This window comes from Ranitomeya imitator, chromosome 4 (genome assembly GCF_032444005.1).
Source record: "Ranitomeya imitator isolate aRanImi1 chromosome 4, aRanImi1.pri, whole genome shotgun sequence".
Lineage (NCBI taxonomy): Eukaryota > Metazoa > Chordata > Amphibia > Anura > Dendrobatidae > Ranitomeya > Ranitomeya imitator.
This window is the reverse complement of record NC_091285.1, coordinates 197,738,892-197,754,071: the sequence shown is the minus strand read 5'-3', so window position 1 is coordinate 197,754,071 and position 15,180 is coordinate 197,738,892. Positions and strand designations below refer to the sequence as shown.

Genomic DNA, 15,180 nt, shown 5'->3' with positions numbered 1-15,180 from the left:
CCAAATATATTTTTTGCGTTACCACATTTTGAGAGCTATAATTTTTCCATATTTTGGTCCACAGAGTCATATGAGGTCTTGCCTTTTGCAGGACGAGTTGACGTTTTAATTGGTAACATTTTCGGGCACATGACATTTTTTGATCGCTTTTTATTCCGATTTTTATGAGGCAGAATGACCAAAAACCAGCTATTCTTGAATTTTTTTTTTTTTTTTTTTTTGGGGGGGAAGGGGGGTGAGCGTTTATACCGTTCCGCGTTTGGTAAAATTGATAAAGCAGCTTTATTCTTCAGGTCAGTACGATTGCAGGGATACCTCATTTATTTATTTTTTTTATGTTTTGGCACTTTTAAACGATAAAAACTATTTTATAGAAAAAATAATTATTTTTGCATCACTTTATTCTGAGGACTATAACTTTTTTATTTTTTCGCTGATGATGCTGTATGGCGGCTCGTGTTTTGCGGGACAAGATGATGTTTTCAGCGGTTCCATGGTTATTTAAATCCGTCTTTTTGATCGCGTGTTATTCCACTTTTTGTTCGGCAGTATGATAATAAAGCGTTGTTTTTTGCCTGTTTTTTTTTTTTTACGGTGTTCACTGAAGGGGTTAACTAGTGGGACAGTTTTATAGGTCGGGTCGTCACGGACGCGGCGATACTAAAGATGTATACTTTTATTTTTTTATTTAGATAAAGGAATGTATTTATTGGAACAATATTTTTTTTATTATTATTATTTATTTAGGATTTTTTTTGTTAACACATGAAAATATTTTTTTTTAACTTTTTTACTTTGCCCCAGGGGGGAAATCACAGTAAAGTAACAGATCGCTGATCTGACACTTTGCTGTGCACTGTGTCAGATCAGCGATCTCACAGGCACATCAGGGAGGCTTCCCGGCGCCTGCTCTGAGCAGGTGCTGTGAAGCCACCTCCCTGCAGGACACCGATGCAGCCCCCGGCCATTTTGGATCCAGGCCTGCTGCAGAGAGGAGGTAAGAGACCCTCGCAGCAACGCAATCACATCGCGTTGCTCCGAGGGTCTCAGGGAAGCATGCAGGTAGCCCCCTCCCTGCGCGATGCTTCCCTATGCCGCCGGAACACTGCGATCATGTTTAATCGCAATGCGTCGGGGGTTAATGTGCCGGGGGCGGTCTGTGACCGCTCTTGGCACATAGTGCCAGATGTCAGCTGCGATAGTCAGCTGACACCCAGCCGCGCTCCCCCGTGAGCACGGCTGATCGCGCTGGACGTACTATTCCATCCTTGGGAAGTAGGGCCCACCCCACATGGACGGAATAGTACGTCCAATGGCAGAAAGGGGTTAATATTCTTAATTTAACCATACTCGATTGCCTGTAAAAAATTAAAAATAATAAACTGTATACTCCCTGTCCGACGCAGTACAATTAATAACGAGTGTCCCACGATGATCTCCCCTATAGAACAGTGACATCGGGTGATGTCACTGCTCTATAGACCTCCAGTGACACACTGACAGGAGACAATGGCTCCTGCAGTGCATCACTGAAGAGGTTACCTTAGTTCAGGGTCTCACTTTATGGCATTGCTGCGTGGGAACTTTCTCACACAGCAGTGCCACAAGTGAGACTAGGGACTATTTTTTACAGTGGCGGAGGAATACAGTGCGGAAGGATACCTTCCGTCATTGTATACCTGGAGCCCCTGGAGAGCAGTCGCATCAGCTGATGCTGCTGCTCTCCACGAGAGATCGTCGTGGGACATTCGTTTTAATTGGATTTCTGCGGATCAGGGAGTATATTGTTTGTTTATTATTTTTTACAGGTGACACTGGCTTCGGGGATCAAAGTGACAAGTGATGGTGAGTATGTACTGTATGTCTATATGTATGTATTGTATGTAATGTATGTCTATATGATGTATGTATGTTGTATGTAATATGTTGTATGTATGTAGTATGTATGATGGATGTATGTAGTATGTATGTAGTATGTTGGATGCATGTAGTATGTTGGATGCATGTAGTATGTTGGATGCATGTAGTATGTTGCATGTTGTATGTACGTTGCATGTATGTTTCATGTGTGTAGTATGTTGCATGTTGTATGTAGTACGTTGTATGCATGTTGCATGTATGTTGCATGTACGTAGTATGTATGTTGTATGTTGCATGCATGTAGTATGTTATATGTATGTTGCATGTATGTAGTATGTTGCATGTATGTATGTTGCATGTAGTATGTATGTTGCATGTATGTAGTATGTATGTTGCATGTATGTAGTATGTATGTTGCATGTATGTAGTATGTATGTTGCATGTATGTAGTATGTTACATGTATGTAGTATGCTACATGTATGTAGTATGCATGTTGTATGTATGTTTGTGCTTTTTTTTATACATTCAACACATTAGCCGGATGATGGGACTACTACTGTTCCATCATTGGCTAATGTGTCAATCACTGTCATTGTAGCAGGCATAGCCTGACGGAACTTGTAGTCCCATTGGACGATGCCTGCACACATGGACACACACACACACACAGTGCCACACACACCCGGACAGCCCGCAGACCACCCGGACAGCCAGCACACCCCCCTTCCCCCCCGAGAGCCCGCAGGCCGCAGACCACCCAGAGAGCCCGTAGACCACACGAACAGCCTGCAGACCACACGGACGGCCCGCAGACCCGACACGGAGAGACGGCAGACCCCCGGACAGCCCTCAAACCACCCGGACAGCCCACAGACCCGGCACGGAGAGACGGCAGACCCCCGGACAGCCCGTAGACCACCCGGACAGCCCGCAGACCCCACCCGCACACATACACGCACACAGTGACCGCCCACACTCTTCCCCCTCCCGAACTGCAGCGTTTTCTTCTCAGCTAAACCGCAGACCTTTTTTTACAACTGCGGTTTTGCTGCGGAAGTGCCCGACTCAATGCAAGTCAATGGGTGCAGAAACGCTGCAGTTCCGCACAAAGAATTGACATGCTGCGTAAAAAACAACGCTGCGTTTCCGCGCGTTTTTTTCTCGCAGCATATGCACAGCGGATTTGGTTTTCCATAGGTTTACATGGTACTGTAGACCGCATGGAAATCTGCTACAGATCCATGGTTAAAACCGCAACGTGTGAACATGGCCTTAGGGAAGCAATTTGCAAATCATATTTACTAACATAACAATTGATGACCTCAACAAAATCTTACTGTTAAAGTGATCACTTGATGTGCACCCGATGGTTTCATGCTCCAATCACCTGACTGTTGCAACCGGGGGTCTCAGTGGTCAGGTGACCAAAGAACTGGACGTCATCACTTCTTGGAAACCTCTGAAGCCTAGGGAGTTACATTTGTACCTTTTCAATATGATACTTATTTGCTGCAGTGAATAGGTTGTTTATTGTACGTTTATGGTAATTTATCTTTTCAGCAATTAATTTGTTATATAGTGACATAGTATATATACATAGCATAAGTACAAAAAAATGCAATCTAGGCATCCAAATACAGAGAAAGTCAATATAGAATCTAGCAATTAAACAACGCAAAACTTGCATCTTGTACTATAAGCTTTTTTTAAACAATACATGAATAACCGTACCTGGTGCACAGATTTGTCACCATTTTGATGGCTACTGCTTGGATGGATTTATTTTTTTTTCTAGATTTTCCATGTTCTGTCTCTTTACAGATGGCTGTCAGTACAAAATGACTGTTCAAACAAAGCACTAGTGCTTGGAGGGACTTTGATATGGACCAGTCCACCTACTTGTTTTCAATCTATCTCCACCCTATCTGGCTCATGCAAAGCAATAGGTGTCAATCATGGAAATGGGAGGTGGAGACAGATGCAAAGGAAACAGGTGTTAAGCTGCACGCAGAACCGATGCTTGATTGAACAGTAATTTTTTGCTGACTGGCCCCCCTTTAATAGAATCTTCCTTATTCCCATTCACATAATACATCAGCATGGATTTGGGGGCTTGCTGTGGATTTTCAAACCTGCCCCTTGTGAACGTAGCCATAATGTCCCATAAAACACAGCAGGTTCCCCACTGAGGATTAAGCGGTAATGTCTTAAAAACACAGTGTGGAACCACATCCTCCTAAATATTAGGACAATGCTATCTGGCAATACAAATATCCCCCAACGACATGGTGCTGAGAGCATTTATTCAGCTAATGGAGCTGGTGCTACAATGTGCTGGTAAATGAGCCCAATGAGGAATTATTCACACTGCCGTATAGCGCCGAATGTCTACTATTTTAGTTACGGTAATTCCACGACCAACCTGAACCAACAGCTTCATAGACATAGATGACACTGCTTGCTCAGATATGGAGACCAGCGATCGAGACGGGAACTGTGGTCATATCAAGGATAGTAAAATACACACAGAATACAGTTGTGTGAATTAGCCCTTAGCAGGCGGAATAATCCACAAAAAAGTATATTAATACCACTGACGATCTCTAGGAAAAGATCCATAAAATGTAGAACAAACATGTCTTAAGACTATTAACCTTGAAATAAGAATAAATATACAATCTTTTACCTAAATAATCAATTTTATATAAATATGATATTACAGTATATAGATAATATATATAATACATCACAAAAATAGAAAGCAACAATGAGAATAAATCTCCACTGCAACAGATGAGCTGGAAAAAAATAACATCTATAGTGTCACAAACTTGTCTCAAATGTCAGTCGCAGAAATGAATATTAACCCTGCTCTCTCCAGCGTCTGAGGAAAGCTCAGAATAAAGTAAAGGTCACAGAAACCAGGCCCTTTAAATTGCACAGGGCAGACATAGCATTGGTGCAACTTGTGCAGGCGCACATTGGCCCAATAAGTAAGAGGACCACTTCTACCTCCAAATCATCGCATAAAGAGGTGAATTATGATCAACTATTCGACTGCAACATTCCCATTTAGTGTTCTTGCATGGACGCCCTATTTTGTCTCTTCGCGCTTTGCCCATGATTTTAGGGATGGGTGGTGAATGGTGATGTTAGCACCCAGTCCACTACTTCTCAGATGACACAATGGCTAGTTTTAGCCTTTATCAAATAGAATGGCCGCATAGATAACAATCAAACTTATAGCCTGACAACAAACTCCTTGACTTTATTACATAGATGCTCACTAACTAACGGATTGTCTTCAAATTCCTCATCAACATCTAACACAAGGACTGGAGTGTCCCGAATGTGCTGGAAATGGACCTCTGTAGACTTCTCTACCAGCCAGCTTTCATGCTGGTCGTGCAGCTTCTTCAGATAGTCTTGAGTAACCGTCTTTTCTTCCTTCCGTGCTCTCTTCTGGAGTCTCTCAAAGCACTTTCCTGGGCTTGCTCGCAGGTAGATAATTCCATCCAAAGCAGCTTTCTTGCCAAACTCCTCTATTAAGAAAGAGTGCCAGTCCTGATACAGAGTCCACTCAATTTCATTTAAATGGCCAAGTTCAAAAAGAGCCTTGGCAAACACGAACCTGTCACTATACACCGACCTCTCGAATATCTGTACGGGTTCCCTCTGCTTCAGCAAATGCTCGGGAGGCGGCTCAATCTGGGCTCTGAAGCGACTCATACAGGACAGTGTCTGAAAGGTGTAGGACCAGCGGGCAGGATCGTCATACAAGAGCTGCAGTAAGTTGTCCACATCCTGACGGGAGGCAGAATGGACATGCTGCCACTTCCCAAGAGGCTCAGACACTAAAGTCCACTCCCGCTGGGCGGCACATAACATTCTCAGGAAAGTGGACTTCCCTGCTGCAATATTGCCTTCCATAGACAACCTCTTTACAGTCTTAGTACCACTGCTTGTAGACGGGGGTCCGCGGTGTGACACGCCAGCCATGTGCTCACTTCTGTCCATACAAGGACTGAACTTAGGCCTCCATAGGTTATAGGAAGCTGTTCTTCCACCCAAAAGTCTCAGTGTTTTCTGAAAAAACATCTGTTGGCCAAAAACAAACAGTTGTGGTTTATTAGATGTAATATATATCGTATTCATTCTAACCAAACACCGGTGTCCCACAGGGGACTGAAGTGCAGAAGAACCATCAGTGAGATCTCAGCTCTCCAGAGAGTGTGATAAAGTGTTTGCCCCTTCCTGATCTCCTATTCTTTTGCATGTTTGTCACACTTAAATATTTCAGATCACCAAACAAATGTAAATATTAGACAAAGATAATAACTGGTTGGGCCACCCTTACTGCAGGCAAGTGGCCATCACATGTCATTCCACCGCGTCACAGCCCGGGGACCGCGAGAACGGAGCCAGCATGGCAGCCAGGTAGTGGACAACCCCTTTAAGTGTGACAAACATGGAGAAGAATAGGAAATCAGGAAGGGGCAAACAATCTTCACACAACGGTGTATCCGCATGGTGTACCCACTCACAATGGAGGTGATGTGGATCTGGTCACATGGTGCTTCACATTCAGGAGACTAAGGATGGCAGATAATCTCTGACGAGTCTGTGTGAACGGAGTAGAGGCGAGGGCACGCACAGCTGCACTATTCATTCTCTAAGGGAGAATGTCCCCTAGACAATAAATGGTGGGACGGTGCACAGAAGCAACCTCTGCTCCATTCTCAAGACGTAGGACCCTGAGCATCAGGGAGGTGTGGATTCAAAGCCCCATTCTGGGACCTGGTGGGCGACCCATGAAATGGGGGATAACTTCAAACTTTGGCACAACCACTACAGATTCTTAGATAATAAAGTGTTATATTCTTAGGTTTCCTGTCCTGCCTCTATTACATGAGGATATAATATATACAGATTCCACCTTCCTGAAGCACCGGAGACCTAATCCATAAAAACGGGGGCGAAAAGTATCACCCAGAGGAACCGATCCTGGCACAGGCTGCTCCCACTCGTTTCCCCCATGACTGCAGATTTTAAAGCCAAAAGTTGTGAACTCGGTTGTGGTCGGCCGGTACGGACTGTCTACATCACTTACCAACAATTAGCCGCTGCTGTACTAAAACCGGCCTGGCTGGGGCGCTATCTTGGTCAAAGGGAGTAGAATAGTCCATGCTGTGTGGAGAACACCCCTGTGCACTGCTACAGTATGTGTGGGTGCTTACACGGACCAGAAGCAACACTGAACACTTAGATGTGGAGAATAAGAGATGACCTCAGCGGGCACCCATCTGTGCCCGCCACTGACCAGTATGAGCCAGTCTACAGAACACACCTCCCCACTAATCAGGTCTTATTAAAAGTGAACATTCCCTTTAAATGTTTGTGCCCATCTCCAAGATCCTATCCCAATATAGAGTAGGAGTAATAATAATAATATTAGCAACATAGCTAATCAGAAGAACTATCCTATTTGTCTAATTAGAGGTATTACCCCTGTACATGTAGAACCATAATGGCATAGTTCTAACCCATTCCTCCACCACGTGCTACATATCGCTAAGGAACTACATAGAGACACAAGGGAAGCTGCCGACTACATGACTGCACCCACCACCTCACACCGTCCTCATCCCCCGACCTACATGCACGATGCGGCCCGGCTCCATGACATCACGTGGTCCTGATGGGAGCACTGTCACGTGACTCAGGGAGACCGGGCGTAGAAGCGCGTCCTTGTGATGTGAGGGGCAGGACCATAGAAGAGCGGGGGAGGAAGGAGCGGGAGCCGCGCCGTGTGGCCGCAGTGACCGGCCGTCTGCTCCCCCGCACACAGCAGCAGGGGATCACTGCTCTCCGCTCGGCTAAAGGACCTTCATGACGTCATGACCACGTGGTAAGTCACGTGACTGGGAGGAGCCAGTGTGAGGAAGGAAGAGGGGTGAACTTCACTGTCAGGATATGACAGGAGCGGTGCGTCGTGACTCCAGTCAGTAGACAGTTCACTGCTGAGGTGACTAGAATGGAGGTGCTGGAGGGAGGGCCCGAAAACTCCCCTCCATTAGGCAGTTCCTCACTGCCAGGGCAGACTGGAGCTGCTTCCAGGAGCCCCTCATGCACTCTCCATCCCACTGGCTTTTTCATGCCTTTAACCTCTTCATGGCTGGAGCTTTTTGCGTTTTCGTTTTTCGCTCCCCTCCTTCCCAGAGCCATAACTTTTTTTTATTTTTCCATCACTATTGCCATGTGAGGGTTTATTTTTTGCGGGACGAGTTGTACTTTTGAACGACACCGTTGGTTTTAGCATGTCGTGTACTCGAAAACAGGAAACAAATTCCAAGTGTGGTGAAAGTGCAAAAAAAAGTGCAATCCCAGCATTTTTTGGCTTTTTTTACCAGGTTCACGAAATGCTAAAACTGACCTGCAATTATGATTCTCCAGGTCATTACGAGTTCATAGACACCTAACATGACTAGGTTATTTTTTATCTAAGTGGTGAAAAACAATTCCAAACTTTGCTAAAAAAAAATGTTTTTCCGATACCTGTAGCGTCTCCATTTTTCGTGATCTGGGGTCGTATGAGGGCTTATTTTTTGTGTGCCGAGTTGATGTTTTTAACTCCTTTACCCCCAAGGGTGGTTTGCACGTTAATGACCGGGCCAATTTTTACAATTCTGACCACTGTCCCTTTATGAGGTTATAACTCTGGAACGCTTCAATGGATCCCGGTGATTCTGACATTGTTTTCTCGTGACATATTGTACTTCATGATAGTGGTAAAATTTATTTGATATTACCTGCGTTTATTTGTGAAAAAAAACGGAAATTTGGCGAAGATTTTGAAAATTTCGCAATTTTCCAACTTTGAATTTTTATGCAATTAAATCACAGAGATATGTCACACAAAATACTTAACAAGTAACATTTCCCACATGTCTACTTTACATCAGCACAATTTTGGAACCAATTTTTTTTTTTGTTAGGGAGTTATAAGGGTTAAAAGTTGACCAGCAATTTCTCATTTTTACAACACCATTTTTTTTTTAGGGACCACATCTCATTTGAAGTCATTTTGAGGGGTCTATATGATAGAAAATACCCAAGTGTGACACCATTCTAAAAACTGCACCCCTCAAGGTGCTCAAAACCACATTCAAGAAGTTTATTAACCCTTCAGGTGTTTCACAGGAATTTTAGGAATGTTTAAATAAAAATGAACATTTAACTTTTTTTCACAAAAAATTTACATCAGCTCCAATTTGTTTTATTTTACCAAGGGTAACTTGAGAAAATGGATCCCAAAAGTTGTTTTACAATTTGTCCTGAGTAGGCTGATACCCCATATGTGGGGGTAAACCACTGTTTGGGCGCATGGGAGAGCTCGGAAGGGAAGGAGCGCCGTTTGTCTTTTCAATGCAAAATTGACTGGAATTGAGATGGGACGCCATGTTGCGTTTGGAGAGCCACTGATGTGCCTAAACATTGAAACCCCCCACAAGTGACACCATTTTGGAAAGTAGACCCCCTAAGGAACTTATCTAGATGTGTGGTGAGCACTTTGACCCGTTAAGTGATTCACAGAAGTTTATGATGCAGAGCCGTAAAAATAAAAAATCATTTATTCACAAAAATTATCTTTTTGCCGCCAATTTTTTTTTTCTAAGGGTAAGAGAAGAAATTGGACCCCAAAGGTTGTTGTACAATTTGTCCTGAGTACGCTGATACCCCATATGTGGAGGTAAACTACTGTTTGGGCGCATGGGAGAGCTCGGAAGGGAAGGAGCGCTGTTTGTCTTTTCAATGCAAAATTGACAGCAATTGAGATGGGACGCCATGTTGCGTTTGCAGAGCCCCTAATGTACCTAAAGAGTAGAAACCCCCACAAGTGACACCATTTTGGAAAGTAGACCCCCTAAGGAACTCATCTAGATGTGTTGTGAGAGCTTTGAACCCCCAAGTGTTTCACTACAGTTTATAACACAGAGCCGTGCAAATAAAATATTTTTTTTTCCACAAAAATTATTTTTTAGCCCCCAGTTTTGTATTTTTCCAAGGGTAACAGTTGAAATTGGACCCTAAAAGTTGTTGTCCAATTTGTTTTGAGTACGCTGATACCTGATATGTGGGGGGGAACCACCGTTTGAGCGCATGGCAGAGCTCGGAAGGGAAGGAGCATCATTTGGAATGCAGACTTAAATGGATTGGTCTGCAGGCGTCACATTGCGTTTGCAGAGCCCCTAATATACCTAAACAGTAAAAAAAAAAACACAAGTGACCCCATATTGGAAACTAGACCCCCCATGGAACTTATATAGATGTGTTGTGAGAACTTTGAACCCCCAAATGTTTCACTACAGTTTATAACGCAGAGCCGTGAAAATAAAAATAAAAAATTTCCCACAAAAATTATTTTTTAGCCCCCAGTTTTGTATTTTCCCAAGCGTAATAGGAGAAATTGGACCCCAAAAGTTGTCCAATTTGTGCTGAGTACGCTGATACCCCATATGTTGGGGTAAACCCCTGTTTGGGCAAACGGGAGAGCTCGGAAGGGAAGGAGCACTGTTTTACTTTTTCAATGCAGAATTGGCTGGAATTGAGATCGGACACCATGTCGCGTTTGGAGAGCCCCTGATGTGCCTAAACAGTGGAAACCCCCCAATTATAACTGAAACCATAATCCAAACACACCCCTAACCCTAATCTGTAGGAGAGCTCTGGTTGTTATGCTGACGCACCGATGATCCCCAATCGTGACAGAGGAAATTTCTGGCCGGAAGTGCTTGATAAATGCCGCTGTCAGAGTTTGACAGCGACATTTAACTAGTTAACAGGCACGGGTGGATCGTGATTCCACCCTCCGCTATTGCGGGCACATGTCAGCTGTTCAAAACAAATGACATGTACCGGCTTTGATGCGGGCTCACCGCCGGAGCCCGCATCAAAGCAGGGGTTCTGCCATCGGACGTACTATTCCGTCCAATGGCAGAAAGGAGTAAAAGGCAATTGTCCAAGTTTTGCACTAGTCCCGTCTGCAGCCCCATAGTTTTCTGAGAGGGCGGAGCTTCACAGGGAGAGGCGTAACGGAGCGCTGCTGACAGTCATAATGTACCACACAGAAGTGATATAATCTTTATTTATATAGCGCCAACATATTCCGCAGCGCTTTACAGTTTAACAGTTTCAAACGCAAGTCATAAGTAACAACATTAACAATACAATAATTAAAGCACAGTAAGACGACCCTGCTCGTGAGAGCTTGCAATCTACAATGAGGTGGGGAAGCTACAAAGTACATGAGCTTGGTATTTCCACGATGATAATCTTCACCAATTGTTCCCTACAGAAAGTGAGCAGTCGGCCTTGAGAATTTTGGAGGAACTATCCAGAGAACATCATATAGAGGAAGGAGGTATGATTCCACAGTCCATTCGGGTGCGGTCGAAACAGTTTCCACCACTTTCTAATTGTGCAGCTATTGACACCTTTGTGAAGGTAGTCAGCGAGGAGATAACACGGATCCCGCAATCCATCGTTAGAGATAATCTGACTAGGTCAGAAAGGATACGGTTGAGACAACTGAGAGATCTCCCTGGGGTCGAGATCAAGCCGGCGGACAAGGGGGGTAACATTGTCTTATGGCCAAAGGCGATGTATGAACAGGAGGCGATGCGCCAATTATCTAATTCAACCTGTTACAAGAGATTGACATATAACCCCTTGTCCGCCTACTGCTCCGAACTCAGGGTGATCCTCAGCGCAGCTACTGATAGGGGTGTCATCACTAAGGAGTTGTGTAAGGCACTAACCGTAGAGGAACCCACGGTACCGACCTTCTACCTTCTCCCCAAGACACACAAAAATGCTTTGGTACCACCTGGACGTCCTATAGTGTCGGGGAGAGGGAACTATCTAGATTGTATCAATAAATGGATAGACTCCATCCTTCAACCTTTAGTGGAAGAACTACCCTCCTTCCTGAAGGATACCAACCAGTTGTTAAGAAGGGTGGATGATCTTAAATTGGGTGACGACACTATTATGGGGGCATTGGATGTGGAATCTTTGTACACTAGTATTCGCCATAGTGATGGCCTAGCAGCTGCTGAATTTTTCCTTTCCACATCCAATTGCTCCCCTGCCTTCCGCAGTTTTGTCCTGGAAGTATTGCATTTTACGTTAACTCATAATTTTTTCACGTTTAGGGGGTCCTTTTTCCTACAGCTCCAGGGAACAGCCATGGGGGCGGCCTTTGCGCCCTCCTATGCCAATCTGTTCCTGGGGCTGTGGGAAAGGGACCTCCTTCGGTCTGATGATCTGTTGTCTATGGAGCGCGTCCTGTTATGGACGCGCTACATAGATGACATTTTCATCATATGGCAGGGTAATAGTGGGTCTTTCTCCAGTTTCGTAAAGTTTGAATGATAACAATAGAAATATCAAATTGTCAGCTACGTCCGATAGTTCCACTATTGATTTCTTGGATGTTCGGATCTCTCGAGATAGGATGGACACCATCCAAACAACGGTTTACAGGAAACCGATTGCCGCCAATATTTTCCTGTACGCATCCTCCTCCCACCCAGCTCACATGATTGACTCAGTCCCAATAGGGCAATTTTTGCGAATTCGCAGAATTTGCTCTACCACCGAGGAGTTTGAAGTGCAAGCCAAGGTACTTAGATCTAGGTTTAAAGATCGAGGGTATAGTAACCGCGCCATCAAAAGGGCATACCTTAGAGCTAAACATAATGATAGGAACGCACTTCTGTATGGGAATAACCAAAGAAAAGTCAAATCGGATATTCGATTTATAACTAATTTCAACTCTCGGGCAGGAGCTATTCGAAATACACTTGCAAGGGCCTGGCCCATACTTATAACTGACCCCACCCTAGCTAAACTACTTCCTGACCATCCTTTGATCACCTATCGGAGGGCCAAAAACATACGTGATCATCTCGTAAGGAGTCATTACGTTGGTAGTCCCCGGAGAACACTTCCGTATGCTTCTGAGATGAGAGTACGAGGCGGATGTCGTCCATGTGGCCAATGTGTGGCCTGTAAAAATATTGAACGGGAGGACACCTTTGTAGACTCTTCTGGTCTAAAGTGTTTCAAAATATTAAAACCAATTACGTGTACGACAAAAAACGTTATTTACTACGCCTCGTGTCCATGCCCACTTATCTATGTGGGGTTGACCTCGCGACAGTTGAAAATTAGAGTGAGGGAGCATGTCCGGGGGATCGAGGCGGCAACACAGGTGGTGGATCTTGATACATTAAAAACGATACCCAGGCATTTCAGGGTCCATCATAATTGCGATAGTAGGTTGCTACGTGTTAAGGGTATCGATATGGTTGAAGTCGGTATAAGAGGTGGTAAGATCTCTCAAAGGTTGGCACAGCTCGAAACTCGCTGGATGTGGACACTGAATAGTGTCCACCCAAACGGTCTCAATGAGACCATAAGTTATGCGCCGTTTCTGTGATCACTGGTAGGACGCAATCGATGGTGGGACATATGGTGTACTGCGCCTGTACCTGATTTTAACGTTGTTTTTAACCCATTTTCCAGCTAGGTATACTACAAGGATTGGTCGGACCGTTGGGTGTATCTTTGCAAGATCTATCGTGTCTCATTGAGTATGCCATCAGGATGACATGAATATACTACAATCACTTCGGTCCGCCTCCATCTGGCGGAGACTTTGTTTTAGTAATACGCATATTTTGTGTGTGATGTTTGTTGTTTTTCTGTTTCTTTGTTTCTCGCCACTTTCCAATTTTGGTACTTGTTGTAATGTTAGTTGTTCTAGCTTTTATTATGTGTTGGTTATCAGGTGTACATTTTTGTGTCAAGTTCGGTCTCATGCCCTGTTCATTTCACGATTTTGTATATATATGCGGCACTTTTCTATGAATATGTCCTCATTGTGACCCAGTACTTGGCCTATGCAGCCAGTCTTGCCTTATCTATGTGGGTATCTATGTGTTCCGGATCTGTGCGGTGGCACCTGCACGCATGCGTGCTGGACACTATCACTCCGGGCGGCTTGCGGCGTCTGTATGCTTGGGCGGTTGCCATGGTTTTGGCGTCGCCCTCGCGTGACGCCGCCGCCGCTGTGAGTGTTATGTTGCCCCGGCAGCGCCTGCGTCATTTCCGGTGCGCACCGCACATTGATCCTGTAGCAGAGTATTTAACCTGGCATGTGACCGCTTCTAACACGCCCCCTGACGAAGGAGTTCTTCTCCGAAACGCGCGTCGGGCGGACGTGCGGTTTGAGGTCCTGGGCTGATTCCTCCTCTCGGCTACAGCAGGTATATCATTTCAGCAGCCTTGCTGCCTATACCATGTGGGGAGTCTGTACATTCGGTGGGTAGCGATTATGGGACAGTAGCTCTGGACACTTGGTATACCCGTTCCTGCTATGTGATTGTTTCATACAGGCTTTTCCCTATTCAATTTAGCCTATATGTGGGCCCAGGGTGGCATTGACAGATTTTTTCACTTACCATAGTGCCACATTGATAGTGCATAACTAAATATAGGGTTCTATGTCCAGGAATATATGGTTTACATCCGTAACAGGCGGAACCATTTTTATGTATTAGTCTCCATGAGCTCTATCCCTTTACTTTTCTGCACCTCTCTGTATCGTTTTGTATTATTGCCCTTTATAGCCAGTTCCCCAGCCGCACGTCTTTTGCTTCACACAGGTGGCAGTGTCCCTGTGTGTTTCACCGTCTGGTACTTTGTCCTGTATTTTGGTCCGTTTTTTATCTTCATCTGTATGTGATGTACATTAATAAAGATTTATTTGGCATTTTCTATATTTTGGTCTTCTGTCGTTTTCTTGTGGTTTCCACAACCCCCCTTACATGTTAGTGTAACGACCCAGTGTATTTTAGTCTGGCCAGCACACGTTTGTGCACACGTAGGTATATCACCCACGTGATGTGGCCACGTAATACCGTTTTCCTCATAAAGTACATGAGCTTGGTGGAGGGTGGAGGATAGATGGAGATAGTGAATTGGGCTACACACGCGCCCTTACACATAAAATTACTTTTATTAGGGAACGTGATAGGCTGCTCTGAACAAATATGTTTTGAGGGAGCACCTAAAACTATACAAATTGTGAATGGTCATAATTTCTTGCGGGAGAGCATTCCAGAGGATTGGTGCAGTGCGAGAGAAGTCTTTGAGTCGGGAGTGGGAGGTACGGATTAGTGCAGAGGTTAGTCGAAAGTCATTTGCAGAGCGCAGTGGTCGGTTAGGCTACGTTCACATTTGCGTTGTGCGCC

The 15,180-nt window shown here is 44.6% G+C and overlaps 1 protein-coding gene and 1 long non-coding RNA gene across 3 annotated transcripts; one reads left to right on the top strand and one right to left on the bottom strand.

The window, feature by feature from the left end:
* Window positions 1-3,019: 3,019 nt before the first annotated feature.
* LOC138675755 (deoxyguanosine kinase, mitochondrial-like) lies at window positions 3,020-7,645 on the bottom strand. Of its 2 annotated transcripts, none has more exons than XM_069764258.1 (2): window positions 6,972-7,638; window positions 3,020-5,959 (listed from the first exon to the last, which is right to left on the bottom strand). In XM_069764258.1, exon 2 carries the CDS (start codon window positions 5,957-5,959, stop codon window positions 5,102-5,104), a length of 858 nt encoding a protein of 285 aa, XP_069620359.1. In that variant the 5' UTR covers window positions 6,972-7,638; the 3' UTR covers window positions 3,020-5,101. The 2 variants fall into 2 exon arrangements, with proteins under 2 accessions (XP_069620359.1, XP_069620358.1); XM_069764257.1 differs by having other exon boundaries at window positions 3,021-5,959; window positions 7,519-7,645.
* Window positions 7,632-14,706, top strand: LOC138675756 (uncharacterized). Its single transcript, XR_011320717.1, has 3 exons — window positions 7,632-7,769; window positions 11,217-11,282; window positions 13,451-14,706. It is a non-coding gene; the product is annotated as an uncharacterized lncRNA (long non-coding RNA).
* The last annotated feature ends 474 nt before the right edge of the window (window positions 14,707-15,180 follow it).

Excerpts from the sequence above, each read along its gene's own strand:
- LOC138675755 (XM_069764257.1), bottom strand. The coding sequence starts at position 7,542 with ATGGAGCCGGGCCGCATCGTGCAT. Across the intron at positions 5,960-7,518 it reads AGCCGGGCCGCATCGTGCAT|ATGTTTTTTCAGAAAACACT; the intron begins GTAGGTCGGGGG and ends TTTGGCCAACAG.